The 13,832-nt window shown below is 55.1% G+C and overlaps 1 protein-coding gene across 3 annotated transcripts in view; it reads left to right on the top strand.

Moving 5' to 3' along the window:
- Nucleotides 1-13,832, top strand: part of PDE2A (phosphodiesterase 2A) — a 92,260-nt gene that overhangs the window by 64,443 nt on the left and 13,985 nt on the right. For all 3 annotated transcript variants that reach the window (XM_081099128.1, XM_081099130.1, XM_081099129.1), the window contains 3 exons: nucleotides 8,080-8,192; nucleotides 9,034-9,089; nucleotides 13,594-13,653. In XM_081099128.1, the coding sequence (XP_080955254.1) occupies nucleotides 8,080-8,192; nucleotides 9,034-9,089; nucleotides 13,594-13,653 (229 nt within the window). The remainder of the gene's footprint in view (nucleotides 1-8,079; nucleotides 8,193-9,033; nucleotides 9,090-13,593; nucleotides 13,654-13,832) is intronic.

Raw genomic sequence — 13,832 nt, 5'->3', positions numbered from 1 at the left:
ATGTGCCCAACGCCACATACCTAGTGGGAGGCAGAGAGCCAGGCCTGGGACACGGTCTCTTGGCTACTGGCCATTCAGGCAACAATGAGGGGAAGTAGAACTTGTCAGATGAGAAAGTGTTGACAGGCAGGATTGCGGGTCCAGAGGAGGGCAGGGCACGGAGGATGTGCTCACTGACTTCAAGCACCCCAGGGCCATCAAGGGCCAGGGAGCCCTGGGTCGGGATCGCGGGGCTGAGTGAGCACATGGGGCGGGGGGCAGGCATGTTACTGGAAGGCAGCGCTTCACTCCCTGGGGGAGAGCTTTTCCAGCAGGCCGGGAGGTCCAGAGCTGTGCCTTTTTCAGGTAGTAGCTGAGGCTGGCACGATACTCACCTTTCGCAGGTGCCACGGGAAGACTTGCTCTTTGAGGATGCTGGAGGTCCTCAGGCTGGGCTTGCTGGTGGTCCTGGCACTTGGAACCCTGGATTCCAGGATGCTGGTCTCTCCCTTAGCTCTCCCCTATGGAAGGGGCTGCTGTTTCTCCAATACCCCAGGGCCTTCCCACCTCCTGCTCTCCCATTCCACTTCCCCTGAGCGTGAGGCTCTGGCAGTGCCCAGTGCAGGGGGTGGCCTCCAGGGTGGGTGGCAGTCTCCCCTTCAGCATTTCCTGATAACTCCTCCCAAGGGCTGGGAGAACCAAGCCAGTATGCCCCTCTCTGGCCTCTACTGGCCCAGCTGTAAGATGGCAGGCAGGACAGGGACCGGAAGATCTCTGGCATCTCAAGAAGAAAAAATGCTATAATGTCCTCTTTTCTCCTCTGAGCCAGCACCCTCACCCCTAATTCTCAAGAACTTTGCTTAATATGAGCTTGCACTATCCAGGAAGTCTCTTCAGGGCAGCAAAGAAGGCCTTCCTGGGAGAGGGGCACAGCAGGTGGAAGGAGCATCCTGCAGGCTTCACTCTGCCCCTCCTGAGGCTGCAGACACTCCCCTCAGACGTTCTGCTGCTGGGGATGGGGCCTGCAGTCCCGGCATCTCAGAGGGGACTCGGGTCCTTTCATCCCCCAACCCCCAGCCACTGCAGACTCCGTGAAGCCTTGGGAAAGGTCAAAAAAAAAAAAAAAAAAGATAAGAGTGAACATTTCAATTAGCCGAGAGTTCAGTGGAGAGGGAGAGGCCAGTGTCTGCTGGGAGACAGGGCTCAGAAATCCCAGGAGCCCCAGGAGGTAAGGTGGGTGAGGGGTGACAGGAGAGGGGCATCTCTTAGGACTTGGAGATCAAAGTTCATTCAGGCTGGCAAAGACTGGGGTGAAATCTGCACTCTACCCCCCGTCTGGTGGTGAGCCCGCATCCTCCCCTAGGGCTGATACATAGGTATGTGGAGGAGTCAGACTGGGATGGGGTCAGACAGGCCTGTGCTGTCATAATGCCCAGCACACAGTAGGAGCTCAGGGATTGCTGGTGGCCCTCCAGCCCCACGTCCCAATACATGTACTTAGTGGGTGATCTTGAGAAAATTACTTCCCTTCTGGCCTCAGTCTTTTTCTAGAAAATGGGTGGGGTTGGTTACAGGGTACTTCCAGGGGTGATCTGTGGCGCTGGTCCCAACAGGAGGCTGAGGCATCTGCCCCGGCCGAGGTGGAGCCTGAGGCTCTGGCAGTGCCCAGTGCAGGGGGTGCTCCTCCAGGAAACCCTGGAGGGCTGGCAAACAGCAGCAGGTGTGACGTGGAGGCGGATCATAAAGAGATAAGGCCAAGAGGAAAGGCAGAGAATGGGCTAAGGGCAGTGTGGGGAGGCAGGGTGGAGATGGGCCACGGGGCAGTGAGAGGGTCACCAGCTACCCAGCCCCTCCTGCCAGTGCCCCTGAAACTGGACAACCAATGAGTCCGGGCTGCCTGTCAATTCAGCAGAGACAGGGTTGAATCACATATGAGCGTTTATTCTAATAATGTCGGCAGGATGGGAGGGCAGCAGGTCATCCATGAAAATATTCTCTACCCGCCCCCGCCCCCCAATAAGCCAGCTGCTTATATTGGGCAGAAGGACAAAGATTACAAGGGGAAGTGGGCAAAAGGAATTATAGGCATGGGGCAGTAGGCGAAAGGAATAAGAATGGGTATAATGGTTACAGGTTACAGGCAATGCGCCTTGCCACGGTAATAGGCAGTTCTCAGATAAGGAGAAGGGACCTCCTTCTCATTCCCAGTTTAACTCCCATGTCCCAGGCTGTAAACCCTCAGCCAGGTTAGAATGTGCTTTCTCTAATCAGAACAGAAATCACGGTTAACAGAGCATGATTACTATTTCTGACCCAACACCCCTACCACTCCTGGGGCTTGCAGACGCCCGGTGCATCCTATCCTCCCAGTGTGTTTTGGGTTTCCTGCCCGCCCCCTCCACGCCATGCTTGATGTGCTCCCTCCTTCTCTGCAAAGTCCCACCTGCCGTCTCCATCTGGACCAGCCCGCATTTCACTTCTCTTCCAGGCCCCAGACGGAGGCCCTCTAGGACAGCAGTTCTCAACCTGTGGGTCGCGACCCCTTTGGGGGTCGAACGACCCTTTCACAGAGGTCGCCTAAGACCATCGGAAAATACATATATAATTGCATATTGTTTTTGTGATTAATCACTATGCTTTAATTATGTTCAATTTGTAACCATGAAAATACATCCTGCATATTAGATATTTACATTACGATTCATAACAGTAGCAAAATAACAGTTACGAAGTAGCCATGAAAATAATTTTATGGTTGGGGGTCACCACAACATGAGGAACTGTATTAAAGGGTCGCGGCATTAGGGAGGTTGAGAACCACTGCTCTAGGAGGTCTGCTAACCGTGGGCTGGGAGTGGGGAGATCTGGGATCCCGGACAACATGGCTGCAGTTACAATCTCATGCACCCTCCCTGGGTCTCAGTCTGACTTCCCTGACATGAGAGGATGGAACATTGGCATCTGCGGGCAGGCCCAGCTCTGGATTCCAAGGGCTGCAAGGGTCCTCGGGGCTGGAGGGGAGGGAATCCTGGAGGCCTGCCTGGGCGAAAGGCTTCCTGGAAGGCTCCCCGCCCCCCTCATCTTGGTGCCCCGCTTCTATCTCCCAGACTATTTCGGTCCCCAGCCCCGCCACTTTCCTCTTCTTATTGTGTTTCCTGCCATCGTAAAGCCTCTGATTACCCACTGCTGAGTGCAGCAAAATCTACAGCTTTTCAGCTACAATGGAGACACCGCCCACAGGAGCCCCAGCTGCTTGTCTACTTCCCCTAGCACTTAGGGGTCCCAGGCCCAGCCTTGAGAAATTTCTTCCTCAGAGCTGGTTCCGTCTCGCCACAGAATTTGTCGTCCCCCTGATTTGTCTCAGGGGACGCAGGGAATAGTCTGTTCCCATCTCTGGAGCCTCACACTCTGGGAGAGGGAAAGGGAGAGGAGGACCCAGGGCCTGGCTTGAACCGTAATTTGTCTCTGAAGAGATGAGAGGTCAGAGTGCAGTTGAGGGTGGGAGGAGGGATGTCAGTACAAGGCTTGGGGTCACACCAAACAAAGGTCTCAGAAGAGTGGAAGGGGGCCTGGACACCCAGCTCTTTCCAGACCATTGGCCCCACCAACAGAAAGCCTTTCCGTCTACTCTTTCCACTAAACAAATAGTTGTTAAAGGGACGGAACTGTCATAAAATCCACACCCGTTCCTCTCTGCCCTCTGCGCCCATCTGTCTTTATCTTCAGTGGGGCATGACCACCCGGCACCCAGGGCTGAGTCATTCATTAGCCTCCAACGTGGACAGCTGGCCCAGGGGGTGGAGTCCCCTCACCCCCATCAGCCTGGAGAGGGAGCAGGGGAGCAGGGGGGTGGGGGAGTCAGGAGGCAGGCCGGTGGGGGCTCTAAGTTGAGGAGAGAACCATCTGGGGTGTGAGCAGTTTATGAAGCCCCCACCCCCATCTGGGGTGGAGACAGCAGTTCTGGGAAAGGCACAGCAGAGGAAAGGGGCTCGAATGGGGGTGGGTTGAGGTGAGCATGGCCTGTCTGGGGCCACGGAACGTGGCTGGGCCAGGGAGGGCAGGTTACAGAGCAAGGTGCCACGTGTGGACCCTGAGGACTGCGGATCCTTGATGCCCCAGCACTCAGAGGGCGATCTGGGCCCAGCCCAGGCTGACCTGCCCCGGCCCAGCCTCCCCTCTGCTGTCCGGGGAACGCTGCGACTATGGGGTGCTCCCTCAGACTGGGCTTCCGGTCTCCCCGATTCTCCCTGTTGGTGAGATTTTCCCAGCAGCCAACCATCAAACCTGACCTTTACTTTCCCCTGCTGGAGTCCCTCCGGGTCTCCCACTGCCCTCAGGGCCCTGGTCCCCCTCCTGCTGTCCAGCCAAACCAACTCCTTGCAGCTGGACCGCCCAGCAGACACTCATTCGTCCCCTCCTCCAAGCCTTTGCACATGCAGTGCCCTCTGCCTGCGCATTCCTTCCTGTCTGCCTGCCCTTTAGGACTCAATGCGCATCTCCTCCTCCAGGAAGCCTTCTGGACCCCACTTCCGTCCGGCACCTGGGTAGGCTGGGCCCACTCTTCCTCCCTTTGTCAGAGCCCTCACTCCTGCCCTCGGCCATGGGCCTGCATGTCAGTCCCTGCGCGACATTGGGACGCTAAGAGTCAGGCATATATCTGCCTCTTCTTCTCATCTCAGTCCTCAGTACCAAACTTGACCCAGAAGGACCCGGAGTAAACACTCCATGAAATGAAAGACTTCAAGTAGAATTTTCCCATAAGTATTTCGTTGAGAAAACTTGCTCTGGCTCTAGTATGAGGGGTGGATCTCAGGGACCTGACAGGAGGCAGGAGACTAGGTGAGAGGTTGCTGCAGGTCAGGGGAGAGGTGGCGCTGTATGAGCTGGGGAGTAGCTTGGGATGGGAAGCAGGGGACCATTGTGAGAGATGCATGGGAGGTGACTCACCCATTGGCTGGGGGAGGTGAGGAAGAGGGAGGCAAGGGACCCAGTGGATGGCTGTGCCACTTGGGGGTGGTGGTGGCAAGGGTAAGTTCGGATTGGGACTGGGTGTCTTTGACGATCTCAGGGGCCCACAGGAAAACCTCCAGGAGGCCTTTGGATGTCTGGAGCTCAGGAGAGGGGAGCTGGAGGTCACGAGGCCATAAGCGCAAAGGAAGGTGTTTTGTGCAGAAGAAAAACTGAGGATAGATTACTTCATCGGGGTCCTTTGTGGGGGGTTGGGAGGAAGAGGGAGGCCAAGGCAGCCCTGGGTCCCGGGGTGGGGTGGGGGAGATTGGAAGTGGAGAGTCAGGGGTCAGTGGAAGGAAGCTGCGGAGTCCACTAACCAGCCACGCAGGGACCAGCGCCACCTTGTGGCTGCCCAATAACCAGACTGTCCCAGGCCAAGGGGCTGGGAGGGGTCCACAAGGGGGTTTGGCTAAGGGTCACCAAGGCCAGGCCCCTGTCTCCATGAAGTCCCAGCCTTTATCAATTTAGTCATCAGAAAGCGTGGCTGCCATTGCCCTCTTGCCACCCTAGATTTCTATTCCTTCCTGGGAGGATTGGCACAGTCTCAGCCCAGAACTGGCGCCCAGCACACCAGGAGCCTTAAAGGTCCAGGGTGTGAGGGCTGGGAGGTGGGAGACACCACTGGTTCTTCATAGCTTCTGACCCAGGGGCCAGGAGTGAACAGGTCTGGCTCAGAAGGCTGCGTGACCCGCTGGAGATGCTCAGCCTCTTTGGTCTTCAACTTCTCTCGCTGCTGTTGGGGAGCCTCTCAGGCTACCAGCTCTCTTTTCTTCATCTGGCGTTTGCTGGTCTCCCCTTCGTGACCTCCCCCCACACACAGGAGTTCCATCCCTCCCCAACCCCACCCCAAGCTGCTCTTCTAGCTAGGCCAAGCAGTTCCTACAAACGCAATTAAGTGGAGGCAGCATGAGAGATGAGGAACCCAGGACAATTAATCATCAGGGAGTAACATTTGGTGAAAAATCAGGCACTTAATTAAGTAGGAAGAGCCAGAGGCTGGGATGGGGGGAGGGGGAAGATGGCGTGTGTGATGAGGGCAGAGAGAAACTCATTCTTCCCCATCTACCACCCCTTCCCTCCATCACATCTGTGCCCTTTGCCTCCCCAGTATTCATGCCAACTCCCTCTTGTAGGCTCACCCCACCCTCCACCCCGCATAGGGCTTCAGGAAGGTTCAAGCATTACTGGTTAGGAGTATGGGTTCTGGTGCCAGTTGGCTGGGTTCAGATCCTGGCTCTACCACTTATTAGCCATGCAACCTTGGACAGGTTCCTTAACCTCTTGGTACCTTAGTTCCTCCACCTGCAAATGGAGATGATGATGCTATTTAATTCGGAGGATAGTGGGGAATTCTGAGTTCATCTATGTAATTTGCTTGGACTGTTCACAGCATAAAGATCTGGGAAGTTTTATTTTTTTTTTTTTTTTTTTATTGCTTAAGGTATTACAAAGGGTATTACATATGTGTCCATTTTATCCCCCCGCCCTAGACAGTCCCCCAGCCTCCCCTATCCCCCAGTGTCTTATGTCCATTGGTTATGCTTATACGCATGCATACAAGTCCTTTAGTTGATCTCTTACCCCCCTCCCTCTTGCCCCCCAACCCTCCCCGGCCTTCCCACTGCAGTTTGACAATCTGTTTGAGGCAGCTCTGCCTCTGAATCTATTATTGTTCAAAAGTTTATAATGGTCTCTATTATCCATGAATGAGTGAGATCATGTGGTATTTTTCCTTCATTGACTGGCTTATTTCACTTAGCATAATGCTCTCCAGTTCCATCCATGACGTTGCAAATGGTAAGAGTTCCTTCCTTTTTAGAGCAGCATAGTATTCCATCGTGTAGATGTACCACAGTTTTCTAATCCATTCATCTACTGATGGGCACTTAGGCTGTTTCCAGATCTTAGCTATGGTGAATTGTGCTGCTATGAACATAGGGGTGCATATATCTTTTCTGATTGGTGTTTCTGGTTTCTTGGGATATATTCCTAGAAGTGGGATCACAGGGTCAAATGGGAGTTCCATTTTCAGTTTTTTAAGGAAACTCCATACTGTCTTCCATAGTGGCTGCACCAGTCTGCATTCCCACCAGCAGTGCACAAGTGTTCCTTTTTCTCCACATCCTCTCCAGCACTTGTCGTTTGTTGATTTGTTGATGATAGCCAGTCTGACAGGTGTGAGATGGTACCTCATTGTTGTTTTGATTTGCATCTCTCGGATGATTAGTGACTTTGAGCATGTTTTCATATGTCTCTTGGCTTTCTGAATGTCCTCTTTTGAAAGGTGTCTATTTAGGTCCTTTGCCCATTTTTTGATTGGATTGTTTATCTTCCTTTTGTTAAGTTGTATGAGTTCCCTATAGATTTTGGAGATTAGGCCCTTATCAGATATGACATTGGCAAATATGTTTTCCCACACAGTGGGTTTTCTCGTTGTTTTGTTGATGGTTTCTTTTGCTGTGCAGAAGCTTTTTATTTTGATGTAGTCCCATTTGTTCATTTTCTCTTTAGTTTCAAGTGCCCTAGGAGCTGTATCAGTGAAGAAATTGCTTCGGCATATGTCTGAGATTTTGTTGCCTTTGGATTCTTCTAGAATTTTTATGGTTTCCTGTCGTACATTTAAGTCCTTTATCCATTTTGAGTTTATTTTTGTGTATGGTGTAAGTTGGTGGTCTAGTTTCATTTTCTTGCATATATCTGTCCAATTTAGATCTGGGAAGTTTTAGTTATGGTGGTTATCCAGGAGGCTCGGAGAGGATAGGTCACTCCCAAGGTCCAGTGGTAGCCAGGTGAGCTGTAACCCAGGCAGCCTAGCTCCAAGCCCTTGCTTCCCTTGCTCTGGGGATTTGTGCCGGCCCCTGGCGTACCTTTCCAGTATCTCCCAGCAAGAGGCACCGGAGGCTGCACTGTAGCTGGCTAGGGTCCCCGACTCTTTTATTCCCCCCAACCCCTCGTATCTGCCCTGCAGCAGGTCAGCTTGTCCAGATCTTTGCAGACATGCAGGGCCCAGCCTGCTGGGTGTCCCTGGGCCAGGGATTGTTCTCTTTGATCCAGGGGCTGAGAGGTGGGGTCATCCTTTTTTTTTTGCAGAGAGGCTGTGACCTCCCAGAAGCGGCTGGGCTGCAATGGGCTGGGCAGCACCTCGGACCTCCCTGGGAAGCCTTTGGCCAAGCTGGTGGCCCCACTGGCTCCTGACACCCAAGGTAAGGGCTGGGAGCTGGGCAGGGGCAAGGAGAAACGGTGACCCCTGCTCCCCAGTTCATGTCTGTCTCCTGTGTTCATCTCTTGGTCTCCTTCTTTCCTTTGCTCTGTGTCTGTAGCAATCCCTCCATCTAATTCTCTCTCTAGTATGCTACTAACCTCTCTGAGCCTCAGTTTCATGATCTGTAAAATGGGACAACAGAACCTACTTTGAGGGGGTGTTGCAAGGAAGAGCAAATAAGATAACGCATGTTAAGGGCTGCCACCTACTAGGGCTCGGTGGCCGGTGGCTGCCGTGATGACGTGTTTGTGCCTGTCGCTAGATGGGCTGTGGCTGTTGTCATGCTCTCTCTGTCACTCTCTCTGTTTTTCTCTCTCTTCCTCTCCATGCCCCCTGTCCGCCATGTCTCTCTGCCTCGTGTCTCAGTCTCTCTAGGTCTCTGTCCTCTGTCTCGATGTGGAAAGTGCACAGGACTGGGAGTCAGGAGACCTGACTTGCTGTGTGATCTTGGGCAAGTCACTTCCCCTTTCTGGACTTCAGTTTCCCAATCTGTAAACTAGGGGTGCTCAGCCTTACCTGCCTGCCTCCCGCTCAGGGTTGCTGGGAGGATCACAAGAAGGTTGTCGAGTGAGGGGGTTTCCCTCCATGCAAGGGTCTTTGCTGTGGCTGTTTTTGTCGCCGCCTCAGGACTCCCCTCTGTCTCTCTGGGTCTCTGGGTCTCTCTGTGTCTCTGTCCCAGGCTCTCTCTCTCTCTGTGTCTTTGTCTCCCTCCCTGGGTCCTGGCTCAGTCTCCTGAGCCTCACTGGCCCCGCAGGACCACCTCATTGCCCTCTCCCCCTCAGTGCTGGTCATACCGCTGGTGGACAAGGAGGCTGGGGCTGTGGCAGCCGTCATCTTGGTAAGAGCCCTTGTAGGGTGGGATGGGGAAGAGGACAGCAGGGGAGGGAGCGGTGGGTGGAGTTCTGTGTGTGTGTGTGTGTGTGTGTGTGTGTGTGTGTGTGTGTGTTGAGAGCAGCAGGCTGAGCTGGAGTTGTAGAAAGTGGGGGTCTGGGGCTTCTCCCACACCCCACCCCTCTGCCCCACCTTAAATGAGCAGGGCCAAGTTGCTGGGCGGGTTCTGCAGGCCCTTCTCCCATATGGAGGGGCCGTTCAGAGTCTTTTTCCCATCCCAGGAACAGAAGGGTTAACACTCCCACATCACCATTACCTCAATAAGGAACAGATTTGGGGTGCAGACAGATAAATGAGCTGGCCTTGTGCCCCCAGGGACTCCCCTGAGCTCATTAAAACAGAATTAAAGGTTTCTGAGGCGCCTGACCTTTCCGGAGCCGCTGGAGGGGGAGGGCGGTGGAGTGGGGGGAGCCCATGGGGAGAGGAGGGAGAACAGAGGAAGGAAGGGGTACTTGGCTTGGTCTCCTCTGCGTCCCATCTGCCTGATGGAGACACGTCCCCCTTGCTTCCTCCCGCCCCCCAGCTTCTGTTCCCACAGGGAATGGATCTGCTGTTGGCAGAGTTCTGAGCACTGCTTCCCTCCCTCCTTCAGTCCCAATCTGTGCCAGAGCTGGTCTCTTCGAGGAGCACCAGGGCTGGGCCAATGTGCAGAAGAAGAGGTGGGAGGCAGCGGGCTCGGGCAGCCCACCTTTGTTGAGGAAGAGTGTGGGGTGTCAGGTTCCTAGGAAGGACTTCCTGTGTTGGGGCTGGGAGGACTGGGTCAGTAGAGGAGCAACCTCCCCCAGAGGAAGACATCTGGAAGGTGGTTCGTCTTGTGGGCAAGAGGATGGTTGCCATGACTGCTGCTCACCTTGGCTCAGGTTGGGCTCAGGTTGGGCTCAGGTTGGGCCAGGAGTCAGGCTTCAGCCTTCTTCTGGGGGAGAAAGGTGTGCGTGTGTGCGTGCGTGTGTGTGTGTGTGTGTGTGTGTGTGTGTGTTGTGTTGTGTATCGGGGAGGGGATGAAGTCAGAGAGCACTTGAATTTAACTCTCTCTAGCAAAACCCTTCTCTGCCCCCTGCTCCAGGCTGCATGCTAGGGCAGACAGAGGAGTGAGACCCAGAGTCTGTCCGTCTGGAGGAAGGCAGGGACAGCCTCAGGCCACTATTGGCCAAGGGAAATAAATATGGATGCTTTGGTGGCAGAGGCTGGAGCACAAGGAGTGCCTCACAGTGGAGACGGCCTGTGAATGGGCTTTGGGCACAGGGAGGACGTCTGCAGGCAGAGAAGAGAAAGGGTATTCTAGACAGAGGGCAGAGCATGAGCAAGGCAGGGCGGGGAGAGGGTGGTGGGGTGGTGGAGGAAGAGTGTGATCCTGTTGAGGCGGAGGTGCCTGCCGTTGAGCAAGATGCTACCTGGGACTTTGGCTACCAGGAGTTCCCAACAACTGTCCCCTCCGCTTCTTGAACACGCCTGGCAGTGAAACGCTCTAGAAAGGTGTATGGATTATTCGTGGCCTGCCTCTTCTCCAAGCCTGTGCCTTCCTGCTCAAATAGCACGCCTCCAGGACACCCCTGCCCCAGTGCACATACAACTGATGGATCCTGTCCTGCTGCTCCACCCCAGCGCTCCTGGGCCTCAGGACCTCACATCCTCCAAGAGGCAGCACAGCAGCCTTGAACCTCCCAGCTGCTACCAGATCCCAAGGGCAGAGGGTGCAGAGGGTACAGAGGGTACAGGGCCTGCCCCCGGGCAGATGTTTTGGGAAGACTGACTCACCAGCTCCTTCTTCAACAAGCCCCATTCCCCTCTCTGAGTCTCTGCTCTTGGTATTCACCCATCCACCCACCCGTCGATGGAAGGAATATTTCTCAAGCACTGCCAGGCACTGTGTGCTAGGTGCTGCAAACAGCAATGACAGACACCAGACAGGCCCTGCTCCCACAGACCATAGTCTAGAGCGGCCCAGGAGACAGACACACCAGGGACCAAAATAAGGATAGAATTGCAAATGATGGCAAGTGCAGGCAAGGAAACCAGGGAGCTCTGCAAGGAATATTGGGGCCCGGTGGACGTGTGGACAATGGAAGGCGCTCTGAGAGACATGCCATCCAGGCACAGGGCAGCCTCGAATAGTTCTGGGCCTCTGCAGCTTGCAGCTCCAGGCACCTTGATTGTAGGTTCTTTGTGTTGAAAGTCTGGCTCTGTTCTTCAGTTCTGGGATAATAAGTCCCTTTGAGGAGTGGGAGGCACTTGGTCTCTGGCATTTGATGTGTGATGTGTGCCCACGCGCCCCCCCGCCCCCGCCCCGCTGTGCCAGCCACTTGCATGGGGATTAGCCATGTTAAACTTGGTGAGGATGAGGTGTGGGGGCTTTGCTGGGTTCTCAACCCTCTCTACAGCCCCAGTGCCCACTACAGGGCTGCTACTGGGCCCCAGACAAGCTCCCTGTAAGTGTGTGTTTCTGTTGGTGAGCAAAAAGCCGTGTGTGTGTGTGTGTGTGTGTGTGTTTGCATACGGGGGCGGGGCAGAAGCGTGTGCATGGCTCTTGGGTATTCGAACTCAGTATCCTATGTACAGTTTTGACTGTGCACATGTGGATGGGGAAGGGGGTGAGGCAGCCCAGGAGTGTGTGCTGGGGCCGGCGGAGGTCCAGGGGGTGGAGGGCTCCACAATTCCTTCCTTTCCCCTGGCCTTCTGAGGCTCTTGTTCAGCCTCCCAGCTCTCTACTGGGACCAAGCTCTTTTGGCAGCCCAGGAACTGGTTGCCCCCATAGCCCTAGAGGGGCCCTGACCTTCCCGTTTCCTGAGAGATGGGTCCAGGAGGAAGAGACAAGTAGATGTCCTCCCCATCTACTAACAGTGAAATGCCGAAATGTTTATATGAATCACGTGCAAATGAACCATGCCCCAGCCTCTTCCAACTCCCTGTCCCATGGGAGTCATAGATGGGGCCTCAGCCAGAGCTTAACCTTCAATCCCACCAGACCCTGTCCAGGGCTTCCTGCCTCCAGTGTTGCTTCCTCCAACTCACCCTACACCCCGTAGGCCATGGCCCTCAAGCTAAAGTCCAATTCCTTAGCCTGGCACTCCAGGCCCGCCCCCTGGGGCAAGGGGACCCCACTCTTGCCCGGATCCTCATCTCCTGTACCACCTTCTACCCAGCACTGCCAGGACAGCTCCTGCCTGCAGTGTCCCCTCTCTTCAGGCTCTGCTTGTCCTCCCCTGCTTCAGTGCCAGCTCTGGAAGCCTCCCGGATGCCCCCCCCCCACCCCCCTTGCCAAGCTTCCACAGTCTTTAAGTTCCTATCCACCCCATCTGCCTTCTCCTTCTTCCTCAGGTATGAGGTTCTGCACCTCCTGATCACATCCCCCACTCCATCCTGCCACAGCCAGATGTGAGCTTCCTGGGAACCTGCTGGTCTCCTCTCCATCTGCTCCTGGCAGGGGACCTAGAGCACAGGCAGGCAGGCAGCTGCTGAGTGAGAAGGGAGGATGTAGGAGGGAACCCCAGTGCAGCCACCATGGGGTGCCCTGCAGGCGATGAGCAGCTCTGAGTCGGCACCACCAGAAGCTGGTGACGCCGTTGGAAATCTTTGCTAGCAGGGACTGCAGTGGGTCCCCAGACTGCCATCCCTCCCCCTGTCCCTCTCATTTTCTGTGTCAAGCACTCTAGCGAGGGTGTGGGAAGGGACTCCACGGGGTGTGAAAGGTGGGCTGAGGGGAGTTATGGTAACTGACACAGGGAAGTTAGGGAGAGACAGGCTAATGTGTGTGGTGATGAGAGTGGGTCTGGAGAATGGAAGGTGCGGGCAGAGAAGGTGGGGGAGAGTGCTCGGTACTGTCTCAATCCTGCCCCTTAATTCTGTGTGATCTTGGGCATGTCACTTAACCTTTTTGGGCCTCGGTTCATCTGCAAGTGGAAGCCTGCCTTACTGGATGGTGAGACTCACGTTTCAATCAAAGCACTTTATCACTCCATTCATTCATTCATTCACCCATCCTCCCAAGTTCTTAAGGCACAGCAGATGCATCAGAGCTGTCAGACTTCTCCTCTTACCCAGACTTAGGGGCAGTTCAAACCCCAACTCAGAAAGGATGGAGATGGGAGGCTTGGGCTAAGAGCACTGATTCCATAACTGGGTCCTGAAGGGCTCCGTAGGCGGGAGATGGAGGGAAGTTGCAGGTCACCCCCTTTCCTCACTGTCCACCTGAAGTGTGCCGTTGAGGGAACAGTGACTGAAAAGGCAGAGATCGGGCACGTTCCACTTTTACTTGAATTAGCCCTCAGAGGTTTGCTGGAGGAGGGCACTGCCCTGGAGCCCTGTGCTCGGCCAGAAGGACAGGCTTCGCACTGAAGCCCGCAGACGGGAGTGTTTATGTGCTGGCGGGGACAGGTGTGTGCCGAGGGAGGGCCCTCTGACAGAGGTAGGAGGCTGGGGACTGTCACAGCTAGTTCTTCTCCCACATCCTCCAGGTGCACTGTGGCCAGCTGAGTGACAGTCAAGAGTGCAGCCTTCAAGCCGTGGAGAAGCATGTGAGTGGGGGTAGGGCTGGGCTAGGGCTGGGGTAGGCGTGGGGCTGCTGAAGACCCTCATCACAGTGGGTAAGATGATCTTGCCAGGGAGCTGGACAGACCTGGGTTCCAGTCCGCCACCTTTGGGCTGTGCGACCTTGAGCAAGTCACTTAACTTCTCTGAGCACCAGTCAGTTTCA

This window comes from Myotis nattereri (assembly GCF_964212035.1).
Source record: "Myotis nattereri genome assembly, chromosome: 9".
NCBI lineage: Eukaryota > Metazoa > Chordata > Mammalia > Chiroptera > Vespertilionidae > Myotis > Myotis nattereri.
The sequence above is the reverse complement of the archived record's forward strand: the minus strand, read 5'-3'. Positions and strand labels throughout refer to the sequence as shown.